At 50.3% G+C, this 15542-nt stretch overlaps 1 protein-coding gene across 1 annotated transcript; it reads right to left on the bottom strand.

Annotated features, from left to right (window-relative positions):
* Positions 1–374: 374 nt before the first annotated feature.
* Positions 375–15532, bottom strand: CATSPER4 (cation channel sperm associated 4). The gene is made up of 13 exons (XM_043909332.1): positions 15445–15532; positions 15294–15344; positions 14741–15089; positions 14540–14614; positions 13907–14050; positions 10928–11029; positions 5050–5147; positions 4761–4881; positions 4409–4542; positions 2957–3128; positions 1973–2184; positions 1487–1652; positions 375–758 (listed from the first exon to the last, which is right to left on the bottom strand). The coding sequence occupies exons 3-13, from the start codon at positions 14810–14812 to the stop codon at positions 711–713; spliced, it is 1344 nt and encodes a 447-aa protein (XP_043765267.1). The 5' UTR covers positions 14813–15089; positions 15294–15344; positions 15445–15532; the 3' UTR covers positions 375–710.
* Positions 15533–15542: the final 10 nt, after the last annotated feature.

Below are 15542 nucleotides of genomic sequence, written 5' to 3'. Positions count from 1 at the left end.
GCTCTCCAGAATGAGGACCAGTGTTTTACACCTTCAGACAGAGAGAGAGGGTAGGTGTTTCCATCAGAGAGGCACTCTCAATCCTGAAGACCAGACTTTCACCCTCCAAATTTAGGACTCTAAGGCAGGAATTATCTCTCTACCATTAAATCAAAAATTTTCAGGCTGTAGATTTTCTCTCCCATTAGACTGGAAGCTCTGGGGGACAGTCAGTGACTCTCTCGTCCAACAAAAGAGGCTTTTGAGGGGGCAAGGCTGCCCCCAAAGGTTTTGGAGGTCTACCAGTCAGACACATTAATCCCAACGCAAAACTTTATTGTCGATACATGATACCTGGCCCCACCGGCCTCATCTTTCTCCTCTTGGTACTTGGGCCCGCTTAGACCCCATCTAGTTCTGGTCTAGCAGGGAACCAGGGATGCCCATCCTGAGGGCAAATCCTGGCTGCCCTGGCCAGCACCCCCTTGTGGGCTCATCCTTGCTGTAAGGCTCCCACTCTTATCCACTATCCTTCTCCATCCATGCTCCTCTGGACCTGGGGCCTCACAGGCCCAAGTCCTAGAGATACCGCCCCCTTCCATCCCCAGGCATCTGCCCAGGTGTAAGGCAGAGGATGGGCTCAGGCCAGGATGTGCCAAGTCATGCTAGCGATGCAGGAAGATGCAGCAGCTGGGTGTGCGCTCATGCCCATTGGCTCCTGCACTGCCCTCTCAGCGGCTGGTCTTGTGTTTGTTAACATTTGTGTTGGATTCCTGAACCTGCAAACCAAGAGGTCTTCTTGTCAATCCCCCACCCGTGACATGGCAGACGCCCCCTTACTCCCCTCCTCCAGCTCAACAGCGGCTCATCCCGGCTTCCCAGGGAAGTCCTTCTCATGTGTTAGTCTCCTCTCTGACCATGGAGCTTTCCTCTCAGGCCATAGACACCCACAAGGCTCCCAGGTCAGATGGGATGGAAAGCAGAGAAGGAAACGAAATGTGTGGGAATGTGCCTTGTTCTATGGGGCTTCCCAGGTGGCGCCAGGGGCAAAGAACCCACCTGCCAATGCAAGAGATGTGGGTTTGATCCCTGGTTCAGGAAGATCCCTGGAGCGGGGCATGGCCTTTTTCTCCCTAGAATTTTCCTCCGTCAGGAGGCTGCTCCTCTTACGTACCTGACAAGACCTGGGGGGTCCTATGCCCCCCTGGTGGACCTAAGCATCTGCCACCGAGCAGGAACTGAGCTGCTCAAGCCCCCTTAAGAAGAAGCTTGAGGGCGCTGAAGACCAAGATGGCTTAGTGTGTGGAGCCCCACAGGAGGGGCAGGGGCTCCCAGAAAAGCTGAAATCTAACCAGATGGGCGGTGACTGCTGGGGTGCCTGGGAGCCCAGGGGGGCGGGCCAGACCTTGACAGAGTCAGAAACCTTGACTAAGGGAGTGGTGGCTGGGCTCGGTGAGGTGGGGGGTGAGCACTGATTGGGCAGGAGAGGGAAGCTGAGAAGCTGCACCTTTTTCCTGTTGACGAGCGCGGTGATCAAGTCTTGCTCTCGAGTCATCTCACGGATGTCCACGGAGGACTTGCTCTCCAAGGACATGTTCCATGACAAGCACCTCTGCAGCAGCTCCTCCTCCTGCTCCTGGTTGAAGCGGATGGAGCGGACCTCGTCCACTATCCTGAAGGTGGAGGGGTGAGTGCGTTCCAAGGGAGGGGGCCGGGGGGCGGCCCTTCCATCTCTTCCCTGGGGTCCAGCCCCCTGCGCCCTCCCCTCCTTGACTCTGATAGAGACCCAGGCCAAGGCTCAAGGCCGCTTGTGAGATTACGAGGAGGTATATATCCTGCACAGAGAGGCTGGGGGCGGGGGCTGGGCAAGTCACTTAACCGCTCTGGGTCCCAGGGTCCCCATCATCAATGTGGGTGTGAGGCCAGAAGAATCTGAGGGTCCACTCAGCCCTGACTCATGAGACTCGGGGGGTACCCCCAGTACCCGCCCTACGTGTTGAGCTCATCGCGGATCTCCTTGTATTGCATCAGGTTCTCCTGTATCGCCTCGAGCACCAGGCAAAAGTTGTCGCATGTCCTTTCCGAGAGGTTTGTCAGGGGGCCCCCCATAAATGGCTCCTGGGGGACCCCAGGCATCTCCGAACGGGCTACTGCACAGTGCACCAGTGGCAGCTTGTTATTCCCATTTCCCTCCTTGTCGTCTACCTGGGGAAGGGAGAGTGGAGAGGGAAGGATAGCTTTGCCGGGACCCCCTCCCCTGGCCCCTTCCTGCTCGACTTCAGGGGAGATGAGTCTCAGGACGCCAGGGTTCTCATGCCCCTCGTTTCAGCTCCAACCAGTCTTAGCCTCCCCTCCTTGACTGTGGAGCTCAACTTGAAATGCAGCAGTCTGTCCCTCACCTCTGAAAATTCTCACCCCTTTCCACAACTTAGTGTATCCCCCATCATTTCCCTCCTGTAAACCCTACCCAGCAAACCTCTGAAACCCTAAATACTCTCGGGTCACAGTCCACAGCCCTCAACACTTTACACAATACTCCCCACCTTTCAGAAGCTCTACCCCTGGATGAGTAATACTATAGCTAATGTTCATCGAGTTCTTAATATGTGCCAAGTACTGTGCACTGACCCATGAAATTCTCATAATAGCCCCATGAAGTAAATAGAATTATCATCACTTCAATTTTATAGAAGAAGAAACTGAGGTTTAGATTGGTTTAAATGCCCTAAGGTCACCCAGCTGCTCACTTTCAAGTTGTCACAGAGCAAGACATCTAGGAACGCCATACCCCTCAGAAGCCCCAGTTGGTGAGTTGGCAATCAAAGTGAGGGTTGCTGCCTTTAGGCCTCAGGCTTGGCTTTCTTTAGGCCCTCGAGTGTATGAGCACACTCACTCACTCACACACACACACACACACTCAAGTTAGCACTCATATACACTCTCCCCTTCCCCCCTCTGCCCTCCCTATCTCACTCACCTCACTGAAGTCTATTTGATGCTGTTGCCCCTGTTCTGCCTTCATCATTTGCTCCAGATTGGTGGTCACCACGACGACCAACAGGTTGATGCCAATGAAGGCACCGATGGTGATGAAGATGGCAAAGTAGATGGCGCCCCCAATCTCCACTCCGTACTCCCCTGTCTCCATCCTGGAGATGGCAGTCAGGGGCCTATCACCTCCCTGGCCCTTTGGGCCTCAGTTTCCTCATCTACGAGATGGAGAAATTATCTCAAAGCCTACTGGGACTTCTGCCACCTCCCTGCTGCTGTGCAGATCTAAGGCCTGACTCCTAACTGTCCCCACAGCTGCTCTTGAATGAGCACCCGCTGTACTGCCAGACAGTGGGCCGTGCTCAAGCCAGCCCTGCAAGGTGAGGATTCACACACCAGCATTATCAAATTTAATCTATTGGCTGTACTCTTTATCATGTCATTCTTATTATAACTCAGGTTCATTATAAAAAAATCAGAGGGAAAATGAACAGGAAAAAGATCCCACCACCGTTAATACCTATTGCAAACCTCCCATAAAATATTTTCCCAAATAATAGCTTTCTCTCTCTTGCTACACATGTGTATGTGTGCATATGTGTGCACAATGCCAGTCTCTACTAATCCTCAGAGCAACCCATGACATGGTTAAATATTGTATTATCAGCTCCAGTTGATATATGAGGAAACTGAGGCTCAGAAGGTTGCATGGTTAGTACAGTGGAGCAAAGACTCAAAAGCCCAGGCCACCTTTATCACACATTCCATGACTTGTTCACTGTCTATAACATAATGGAATGAGAGTAGAAGCCCCTTTACCAACTGGGCTTCTACTTTCACACGAGGGAGATAAAAAGAAATCAGTCAGGGGGACCAAGCCCCTGAAATGGCCTGGAAACAAGTAGGATTTGGGCTAAATGGAAAGAGATAAAGAACAGAACCCAGCAGCCCTCTGTGGCCAAACATGACCTTGGACAGTGGGTCTCAAAATGAATAAAATGAGACCTTACATTCCTAGGAGTTGAGGCAGTCTGGTGGGCTCCAGTGTGGACTGGGAGCTGCCCTGGGACCCTAGATGCAACCACAGGCCTGCTGCCTGGCCCAAGGCCAAGCTGCCCAACTGCTGAGCATGAAGGGAGACCGCGGTCCACGAACAAGACTGCCGCGGGACTTTGAATACATGGAGTTTCATAGGGACAAGGCTTCAAGTAGATTACAAAGCTAGAGGTCCCAGCCCCAGGAGTCTGCTTTTCTCCAGTTTAAAGCCCCAGGCACCCTCCCCACAACATCCTGCTACCCTCATCCCAAGCCCTGGAGCCTCATTCCCACCTGAGAGCCCTTCTCCCTCCCCAGGTAGTTTTTTCTGCCCCTGGATGCCCCAGCCCCTCATTGCCTAGCTCAGCTGGACTGGGGGCCCGGAAGCCCCACGGGCACTCACTGAAAGTCACTGTAGATGTCCACCCAGCCATCCTGGGTGATGCAGATGAAGAGGGTATACAGGGCAACCTGCATGTTCTGGAAATGCTTGGGCACGAACACACCAAAGAGAGTGACCCCAAACACGGAGAACACCTGCCGGAGAGACAGGAGACCCACCCTGGACTTCACCCACGGGCCTAGGACACAGCACACGCAAAGAAGCTGCCAGGGGAATCACAGGGAGGCGGGCCTCTTCTCCTCCCATCTCCAAAGCCTCCTCCTCTCTGCTCCAGACACCCCATATCCCCAGTGACCCAGGGGCCTGTTCAGGAAAGGGGGGGGTGCGGCTGGGGGCAGGGGAGGGCACTGACCAGCATGAAGAAGAGGATGAGGGTCATGATGTTGGCCATGTCAGGCACCGACTGCAGGATGACGCGAATGATCCGGGCCAGGGGCTCCACCGCCATGCACAAGTGCAGCAGACGAAGCGCCCTGCGGCAGAGCCTCTCAGGGGCGCCCCTCGGCCCTTCCCCAACCCCTCCTCCTCACCATCGCCCCACCTGCCCAGAAAGGCAGAGCTGATGCCCACCTGCAACCATCCCCTCCCCTCTCTCCTGGGATCCAGACAGGTCCCTTCTTCACTCCGAGTCCCCAGCTTACCTGAGGGTGTAGGTGATGGCGACGGCATTGAGTTCACTAACGAAAAACCCCAGGAGCAAGATAAAGATGATAAGGAAGTTGAGGATGTTCCAGCCGTCCTGGGGGGGTGGGCCAGCCCCAGCAGGGTCTGTCAGGCCCAGCCCGTGGGTTCATCCTGGGTCTGCCCTCCCCACACTCTCAGGATGGGGGGTTCCACGGTGCTCTCGGAGCCGGGCCAGTCACGTGCCATCCACTGTGGCCCTGCTGTCGCCCCCCAAACATGCCACAAAACACCCACGCGCTCGCTGTCTCATACACGTGTCCACAGTGCAGTGTCTGAACACACAGTCGAGCCCCTCACACACGCCAGTTCCTAAGCCGATTATCGCCCACCTTGGCTAGTGTGCCGTTGACAAAGGCCTTGCCCTGCAGTTAGGTGACCTGAGAGTGTTTGGATGCTCCAGCTTTGTGGGACACAGACTATAGTTAATAAAATGAATATAAATGAAAACACTAAGGAACAGGGCTTCAATAGCCACTTCAGAGGTGAGCTAACTCTCACTGTAAAGGCACAGTATGCAAGCCCCGTGTCCAATACGGCACAAACTCCTTTAGAATACGGACGCAGGAGGGAAGCTCACAGAAATGACAAATTCAAACACAACCACTACAGGGGAGATTTTTCTCTAATAAACAGTCTGCCTTTACCTTCGACCAGTGATCCCACTTCTAGAAATCCATCCCACACAAACTCTGGTACAACTACAAAATGACATTTGTAGAAGGCTGAAAATAACTAAAGTGTCCAGCAATGATAATAGAACACTGGCTGGCTAAACTACTGTACGTTCATTCAGTGGAGTACAGAACAATGAGAAAGGTCTCCATGTACTGACGCAGAAAGACCCATTAAATGACGAAAGTAAAGTGTACAACAGCATTTACACTACACTACTGTCTGGGAAGGGAGGACTAAGAATATTCACATATTTGCTTATGATTGCAAAATAAACACTAGGAGGATAAACGAGATTATAAATAACAAAGATTATCTGAAGAGGGTGGGGGTAGGGGAAAGGGATGAAGGGACAGAGTAGAAACAAGGATTTTGTTTGCTCCTTCCAGGACAGTTTTGACCAATATGTAGCCGCATTAAATATTCAAAAAGAAAACCCACTCCAGTATTCTTGCCTGGAAAAGTCCATGGACAGAGGAGGCTGGCGGGCTGCAGTCCATGGGGTCACATGACTGAGCATGTGTGCACGAGGATGGAGGGAGATGGGTAGGTAGCAATAAAGTGGTAGAACTAAAAAAAAAAAAGAAAACAATTTTCTTTTCCGTTTTGAAAAAATATTATTTGGCTGCAACAGGGCTTAGTTCCAGCATGTGGGATCTAGTTTCCTGACCAGGGATTGAACCTGGGTTTCCTGCATTGGGAGCATGGAATCTTAGCCACTGGACCACCAGGGAAGTTCCAAAAAGAAAACTATTTTATTTTGAAAAAATTACTTTAATGGGAAAAAAGTTCTTAAATTTATTGGGCAGTCCAATAAACACAAAACCTCCTGGTATGTCACATTCAGACTGTTGGTGCCTAAACATACACAAGGAGACACAAGGCTGCCTGCCTACAGATCCATCCCTGTATCCATTCAATATTATGCTCCTACTATATGCCACACCTCAGATCAGATCCTGAAGATACAGGATTTCTGCCCTGCTGAGCTCATAGGCTATTTTGAGGGAGGTGGACAGACAGTAAATTTTAACTCCTGGTGACAGACTCCGGGAGTTAGTGATGGACAGGGAGGCCTGGCGTGTTGCAGTCCATGGGGTCACAAGGGGTCGGACATGACTGAGTGACTGAACTGAACTGAGAGGTGAGTACACAGTGTTAAGAAAACAGAACAACAACTAACCTAGCTTAGGAGAACCAGGAAGACTTCCTGGAAGAGGAGACATCTGAATGAGTCTTAAACTATAAGTAGGAGAAAAGCAAGTGAGTAAGTGGTAAGGAGTTTTCATAGACTAGGTGTCAGCATGGACAAAGGCATGAAAGTGTGCAACAGCAGTGTGCGTATATATGTGTATGTGCATGTGTGCACACTTGTAAGTGTGTCTTTAGGAATGTCACTACAAGCAGCTTGATGTAGCTGGAACACCCAAGGGTGAGGCGAGGGGTGATAAGGCTGCAAAAGCAGATAGGAGCCATTTCACAGAAAGCCTTAAGCACAACTGAGACAGGCTGGGACCTGGCCCTCTTTGCTACAGTGCTGCAATGCTTGCACCTGGACACACCTCCATTCCAGCAACAAAATACAGAGAAACTATATGGGACTAAAAATAACTAAGTGCATGTGCAGATGGGACAAATTCTGGATACAAAAAGACCAAAAAACTCAATTTGCCACTTCCAAAGAGCCAGGAGCAAAAGCAGGTTGCTGGGTGCAAAATCAGGGTATTGCACATGCCCCCTGCACACAACAGTAGGCAAGGGATGGGCAAACCACCTAAGTCACCCCTCCAGTCTGACCCCAGACACACCCCTACCCCACCCCGTGTAAGGAACAACCTTGCCTCACAGGTCAGGGATTGAGGGAACAAGACAGTCTGTTACACGTTCTCCTTCCCCTCTGCAGCAGCAGGGGCCCTAAAAGGCCTTGCCTGAATCTCTTGTCTGGCCTCCAGTCAGTTTCCATTGATTGGAGAAAGCCAAGAACGAGGGTCGTATCACAATGAGGCATTTAGACCTGATCCTATAAACAACTGGAAGCCACTGGAATGTTTAAGGGTACTCTGTCTTGGGCTTTGGGAAAACTATTTTGATGGCAGGTGGGGTACACTGGAAGCCATAGCAACACCCCGGTGAGAAGACGAGACAGGAACTAGAATGGGGTACCAGAGCTGCAGAGGTGGCAAGAAAATTGAGAAATAGGTGGTAAAATAGTAATTAATAGACTGTGGAGGTAAGGAGACAGGAGCCCCATGAGCACTGGGGGCGCTGGGGGCAAAACTTTGGGGATCCCCATGTGGCTGGGTAATATCTGAGATATTAACTTGCAGATTTTCCTCCCTCCCCTGACTTCTCCCTTTCCATCCACCCATTAAGTGGGGAGTAGTCCTTGTACACTGGGACCAGGAGAGGGGCTGGGAGTGGGGAAGAAGACAGCAGAGGGTCTCTAACAAGCTTTGGCTTTTGGCACTGGGAGGCTGGCCCCAGATAAAGGTTAGGGTTTGGAACATTCGTTTTCAGCCATTAGTTCTGGAGGGCGGTTTTGCCTTCCAGAGGACATTTGGCAGTGTCTGGAGATATCCTTGATTGTCACAGCTAGAAAGATGCTAATGACATCTAACCGGTAGAGGCCAAGAATGCTGCTAAACATTCTGCAATGCACAGGACAGTCCCCTCCCAATGAAGAATTATCTAGGCCAATTATGTCAACAGTGCCAAGGGTGAGAAATCTTGTCCTTGAGGAGATACGCAGACTGGCTGGGAGGAACACAAAATTTGCTCCCATTCTCTTGTGCTGATGAAACGCTAGAGTTTAGCCTTGAAAGTGCAGGCCCTCCTAACTGCTCCTGCAATTGAGACAGGCTGGAACCTGGGACCCTTTGCTGCAATGCTTGCACCTGGACAGACTTCCTCAAGCAGTACAAATAAACTGTAAGAGACTAAAAATAACTGCCTGCACGAGCAGTTGGGGCAAATGATGGACAACAAGATACAAAAAGACCAACAGTCCAAATGCCACTTCTGAAGAGCGAGCAAAAGCAGGGGGTTGGGAGCAAACACAAGGGGTCAAAAGCAGTACTTGCACATGCCTCCTGCACACACCACCACCAAAAGGGCAGGCAAACCACCTAGACCACCCCTCCAGTCTGACCCCTGGTCACACCACTACCCTCACCTCATACAAGGAATCCGGGAAAGATGAGCAAAGGAAACTGTTACTTGTTCTCACTCCCCACTGCTACTGCAGAGGCCCTAACAAAGCCTTGCCTGAATTTCTTATCTAGCCTCTGAACAATTTCTACCGGCAACAAAAGAAATCTCAGGGCTACTTTCACATAAGAAATGCTCTCTCTTAGGGAACAAATATCTGCCTGTATCTTGAAGAGTGTACATTGAAATATTCACAAAATCATGGTACCTATTCTCCCCTCCACCATGGAGACAAGTAAATATGCATCATCCTATTCTATTTTCTGTTAATAAACATCCTCCCAAGTGTTGTTCTCACAAAGCAGGCTTTAAGACATCCATACTTTAGAAATATTGTTCTAGGTTCTACATTCTATGTTCTATGAAGTGACACTTCTAAGCCCTGGAAAGCTTGTAATTCTAGTTGGTTGTCCTGATAATGGTATTTAAATGATGCTTCCTTTTTAAGAAGGTATAAAGATTTGATGGGTAATTTTTTTAAAGATTCTTTTTTTTTTAAAGATTCTTCTTGCACATGCCCAAAGGCAAGATAAATCCTTTGACAGAAAATCCAGAAATCCTTTGACTCTAGAAGTCCTATTTAAACGAAGAATTTGAGTCTTTGTTTCATTTTACATAATGTTAAGATCTGTTCCTACCCAGATATCTTTTTGATACTCTCCCAAATAGGAGTCAGCAACCTATAGCTCAAGGACAAATCTGACCAGCAGCCTCTTTTTTTTAAGACCCATGGGTTTAGAATTATTTTAATGTTTTTAAATGGTTGGGGAGAAATCAAAAGGGAAATAATATTTCATAACATGTAAAATTTAAAGTTCAAAAGTCAGTATCCACAAATAAAATTTACCTGGAACATAGCCATGCTCATTTGTCTATGTACTGTCTATGGCTGCTCTGTGTTCTCACAGCAGAGATGAGTGTTTGCAACAGAGACTATATGTCCCGCAAAACTTAAAAATATTTACCTGGCCCTTGAGAAAATCATAGGGAAACCTCCCTGCAATGCAATAGGATGGCCAAAAGGGGGCGCTCCCATGCAGTACCACTAGATTACTGGTCGATTACAGGAAGAACTGTCAATTACAGACTCAACGGAATAATCACCAACTGGGAAAGAATCGTCAATTATAGGCCCCACAGGAAAAGAGGTACATAGCATCTCCTGCAAGAAATCTAACATTCTAGCAACTCAGTTAATAAGACCATCTCACCCTGCACTCTCACTTTTCTCCAACAGATTTTGTTTCAAATCAACCTCTCCTAACTGCCTCCTTTTTCTTCATAAAATGACATTCCTCTCCATTTTTGGACTTGCTGTGGCTTTTGCTATAGCTTGCTAGTCCTGAATTGCAAATCCTCTTCTATTCCCATATAAAGCCCCCGTTTTGTTTTGCTGGTAAAATAACTGACTTAATTATTTTTAAGGTCAGCACCCTTTACAGAAAATCTCTGCTGACCCCTCTGCTCTTGAACCCTGTAAATTAAGGTGTGTGTGTGTGTGTGTGTGTGCTAAGTTACTTCAGTCATGTCTGACTCTTTGCAACCCTATGGACTGTAGCCTACCAGGCTCCTCTGTCCATGGCAAGAATACTGGAGTGGGTTGCCAGGCCCTCCTCTAGGGGATCTTCCCCACCCAGGGGTAAATTAAGGTGGATACTCTCAGTTGCATTTCTCTGATAAGGAAATCAAGGTTTTCCCAAAAGCACAGAACTAGGGAAAGCTGGATCAGGAATGGGGACCCAGGAAGCCTGCACTTCCAGTACAAATTACTGTCACATCACAGACATCTCAGAAGTCGGTCTTTCTTCATGCACGCGCATGAACATACACATGCACTCACACACACACACACACACTCCTCAGGTTTCAGGGCCAGGTACACAGTGGTAGGGACAGGATGGGGTACCAACCCAAAGGAGGAGTAGAGGTGATGGCAGGGAGGGCCCAGGATCTCACCTTCCAGAAAATCCAGAAACCATTTAACCAGCCGAGAAGAAGCTCACAGATAAGGGTGGTCAGCACAATGTCATCTATGGTAGAGAACAACTCATAGTGTTTCTATACGGAAGACAGAGAGAAAGAAGGGCAGGAAGGTCAGTGGAGCAGGGCCTTGGCAAGACCAGGGACAGAGGACATCTGTAGGGAAGGGGAGGCCCAGATTCCTATCGCTCTTCAGCCTCAGCATCTTTGTAGTTCCCTTTAGACTATCCCTTGCACATACGTGCCAGGCGCCATTCTTAAAACCACAAACTTATTTCATGTTACCATCACCATCGTCCTGCAAAGTAGGTTTTATTCCCATCTTGCACTTGAGGAATCAGAGAGGTGCCCAAGGTCAAACATTTATTGATAAAGATTGTTGTCTGACTACAAGCCTTTGTCCCTAACCTCTAGAGTAGGAAAAGGGAGGTGGAGAAAGGCAGAACAGACTCCAGGATTGGGAGGAAAAGCCCTGGCCCTTGAGTTGGAGGACACCAGGTCCCATCCTTGCTTTTTTGGTTGTCTCCACCACTCCGGCTGCACCAGCTCCCAAATCCCCAGGCTTGGCTTGACCAAACTCCTGAGTATCCCCGTACACGTGGGTCCAAGACATGCTCCCGGGGTGGATGGATTGATGGATGGATGACTCCATGATTCTGAATTCTGTTTAAAACAACTCACTTTCACGCCATCTCTTGTTCAGCTGTGACACTGCTGTTGTTTGTGACATGAACAGCTCCCAGCCCCCCGATTCCACTTTGCCAGTTACAAAAGTCACCTGACTCCCCCTTTTCTTTACCTCTGTGGCCCACAGACTCAGGACTTCAAGCCTCCTGCTCTCCACACCTTGCCACCAGCTCCATCCACCAGCCAGCGTGAGGCTGGACAGAACTTTTTTTTTTCTCTTGGCCACACTGCACAGCATGTGGGGTCTTACTTCCCTGACCAGGGATTGAACCCATGCCCCCTGCAGTGGAAGCATGGAGTCTTAACCACTGGACCACCATGGAATTCCCTGGGCAGAGCTTCTTAAGTTCAGATGGGAGCTGAAGTTTATGGGCTTCCAGCCTGTTCCAAATTCCCAAACGGCATCATGGGCTAGAGGTGTCTACCTAAAACAAGGAAAGGCTTTTTCCTTCCCTTTGTCTTTCCCTTCAGCTCTACCCCATTGGCCACAGGTGGCAATAGGCTCTCCTTACTGTTTATTGAAAGAGCTTCCTGAGCAGTCTCCCTGCCTTCTCCAAGTCACGAGCATCTGTGGCTAAATCAGAGTTGCCTTCTTTACCCACAAACCTTCTATGACTCCCTATGGCCTGCGGAGTGAGGTACAAAACCAGTCTGGCGTTCACAGGTCTCTAGGATCTGAGCTTCACGGCACACACCCTCTACCAGGCTTTCTTAGCATTTTTGACTTGGACTCAAAGAAATACATATTTTACTCCATAATGCTTTCTCTCCCTCTGGCTCCTCCCCTCCCTCTCTCTTCCCCACCACAGTTTCTACTTCATTCTGTTTCATTTTATTTCATTCTACACCAAAATGCCACTACCTGCATTCTGAATTGTTTTCATGATCCATTGATGGGTTTTGATCTGCCCTCCAGTCACTCTTTCTGAAAACCCTGGCAAGTGGGTTTCTGCCTCCACCACATCAGAGTTAGCTCCTGTCAAGATCACAAGGGCAAGATCCAAGGGATGTTTCAGAGTCCTTTTCTGGCCTCCTATCCTAGCCACATCTGATGCTGTGCTTGCTCCCTTGGTAACGTACTCTCCCGGGGATCCTCTCACTCCTCCGGCCGCTCCTCCTTACTACCCTTTTGCATCTCCTATTTTCTGCCCTTAACTTAGAGGCTCTTCTCAGAGAGCTCTGTCTTGGCCCCCCTTTCTCACTCAGTACTCAGTCCCAGGCAAGCTCATCCATTCCTTGAGCTTTGGCAACCAGCTCCCTGGATGCCAATCACTCTCACGTTGCCATACTTTAAAGCCGGGCTTGCCTGGATAAACATCAAGGTCCTACTGTATAGCACAGGAGACTATATTAATATCCTATGATAAACCTTAATGGAAAAGAATATAAAAAAGTATATATGCATGCATAACTGAATCACTGCCGAACAGCAGAAATTAACACAACACTAAATCAATGATACTTCAATTTAAAAATAAAAGTAAAAAAAAAATAAACCTTGGCTTTCCAAGACATCCTCCTTAATATAACTTGAAGATGCTGTGTGATCTGGCTGTTGACTTCCTCTCTGAACTTACCAGTCACCACATAGGAACATTTTAAAAACACTGGCTTTCTATAGGACAATTCATGTATGTGGTGGACTCCTTGTAAGAAATTAAAACCTCAAGGGTGAGACCCAAGTCATAGTGGAGTTCAAGTTGGGTACCCAGAACTCACTTCTTCTGCCCAAAACATTCTTCTCCACCTCCTTTTGCCTGGCCAACACCTGCTCATTCTTTATTCTCCACTTAAATGTCCCTTTCTCCAGGAAGCCCTCCTGGCCCCAAGATTAGGTCCAATGCCTCCTTTGAGCTTCCACACACTCTGTGACACCCAGGCATTTGCAATGACATGTTTGTGGTGTCTGTCTGAGACAGACCTTGGTCTGTCGTATTTATACCTGGCACAGAGCACAGTATCTGCTGCAGAGTGATCCTTGCTCAGTGATTATTGATTAAAATGGGATACCCTTCCCCACAAGACACCCATTGGCCTGTCTCTGCTCACAACATTTTTCTCCTTTCCTTCCTCTGCAAATCCAAAGCATTTCTCAAAGCTGGGCCCCCTCCACCACAAAGTCTTCCTTGATCTCAGTGCTGACAGGCCCTTGAAAAGCATCCAATCCAACCATCATGAAAAGATGAGGAGTCTGAGGCCCAGGGAGGGAGGTGCCTTGCCCCAGCCCCTGTGAGATGAGTGAGAGCAGGGGTCAGGCTGGAGTCCCACCTGGCCAAGCATGGAGTTGGTGCGGAGCGCAATGGTGATGGCGTTGACCACCAGCAGCATGGCCAGCAGCACCTTGGAGGCTGGGTGTCGGAGAAGCTGCTTGACATACATGCGCTTGATGAACTCCTGCATGTCCCAGGCATCCTGGGAGAGGATGGGGGACCTTCCTTCAGGCAGGTGTCACCATAGGAGGCCTCTGCCTGGAAGTTTGCTCTCAGTGAATAGGGACCCATGGGGGCCACTTCTGGGGGGAGAAGTTGCCTGAGAGGGGATCATGGAATCAGGGGCATCAGTGTAGAGGTCACTACCTAAATAGTCACTAAAAGTGGGTCACTCCTGGTCGGGGGGTGGTCTTTGTTGGGGTCATTGCAAGGGAGACTCTTTTGGGGGTCTCTGCTGGGGAGTGGCTCTCACTATAGGGGAGCTCCTGTGAGGGTCACAGCCAGGCAGTTACTAACATATCATGGCTGGGGAGTGGGTCACTGCAGGGATCCCTGCTGGGATGTCTAGAATCAGAAGGGGCAGTTATCCTGAGGGCCTGTTGCCCCATGGATACCGCAGCAGAGGGGTCACCATGGGGGTGAGGATGGCTGCAAGCCCCCCGACAGGCTGCAGGCCCAGCCTCAGCCTTACCTTTCTGCTGGTGATATCTCGGCGGTTGATGAGCACTTGCTCCTCTGGCCGCTGGTAGGGCTCTTGAGCGGCCCTCTGCAAGGGTGAGGAGGGGGCCATCAGGGCAGCCTGTGCCCCTCCAGACCCAGTCCAGTCCTCTCATGCCCCATCCCACCCCGGGATGCCCAGCCTGGGCAGTGCAGCCAGGCAGGGGCCGCCTACCAAGCGGTTCAAAGGTTTGATGTAGGTGGTGTCGGTCCACTGCTGCCACCAGCTCCTCTGGTTATCCGTCATATTGCTCAGTCTCCCCCCTCACTCCTCAAAGAAACGTCACTCCAAGTGCGCCTGCCCGCCCCTCGTGGTGATATCACAGAGACCTCTGTGACCCCCCCAGCTGTCCGCATTCCACCAAGGAACTCCCGGAGCAAGAGAAGCTCCTCCCACTGACTCCTGGGCGTGCCGCAGAGGAGGCACCGGGGAGGTCAGAGCCGGAGGCTGGTGAGAGCATGTCGGGTCTCTTGTGCAGCCTGGATGGAGACACAGGGGCAGGTCCCTGCTCTGCGTCCAGGAGCTGGAGGTGAGACTCAGCCAAGGAGAGAGAAGAGGAGAAAGGTGTTTCATTCTGGGGTCCTCCTCCCAGCAGACTTCACCCTGCATCCCTGCCCACCGGCTACCCCATCCCACCACCCGTCTCCAGAGCTGCCCTCCCACCCGCCTTTCCATGGAAGGTATGTTTCCCCATCTGTAGAGGAAAAGGGTGGTCTCTGTTTCTCACCTGTTCCCCCCTGGAGATGGGGCAGGACACCACCATCAGGTCTCTGAAGGGCTGGGGAGAGATGGATGTTAAGGAGAAGCCCCCACCATCCTGGTAGGCATGGGGCTTCAGGTAGAGACCCAGCAGGTGGGCTGTGCAGTGGGCTACTTACCAAGAGCATTCACCCCCATCTGACAGCATTTCATCCCCGTTCCCTCCCAGAAGCAGATTCCAGATTCTAACACAGAAGTCAAAGGCACATGCAGATTC

Source organism: Cervus elaphus, chromosome 8 (assembly GCF_910594005.1).
Source record: "Cervus elaphus chromosome 8, mCerEla1.1, whole genome shotgun sequence".
NCBI classification, from domain to species: Eukaryota; Metazoa; Chordata; class Mammalia; order Artiodactyla; family Cervidae; genus Cervus; species Cervus elaphus.
Note: the sequence above shows the minus strand (reverse complement) of the source record. Positions and strands in the feature narration are given on the sequence as shown.

Coding starts and splice junctions, on each gene's coding strand:
- CATSPER4 (XM_043909332.1), bottom strand. CDS start 14,812: ATGACGGATAACCAGAGGAGCTGGTGGCAGCAGTGGACCGACACCACC. Junction 4,882..5,049: donor GCCATCACCTACACCCTCAG/GTAAGCTGGGGA, acceptor GCTCTGCCGCAG/GGCGCTTCGTCTGCTGCACT. Junction 2,185..2,956: donor ATCAAATAGACTTCAGTGAG/GTGAGTGAGATA, acceptor TCCCTTCCCCAG/GTAGACGACAAGGAGGGAAA.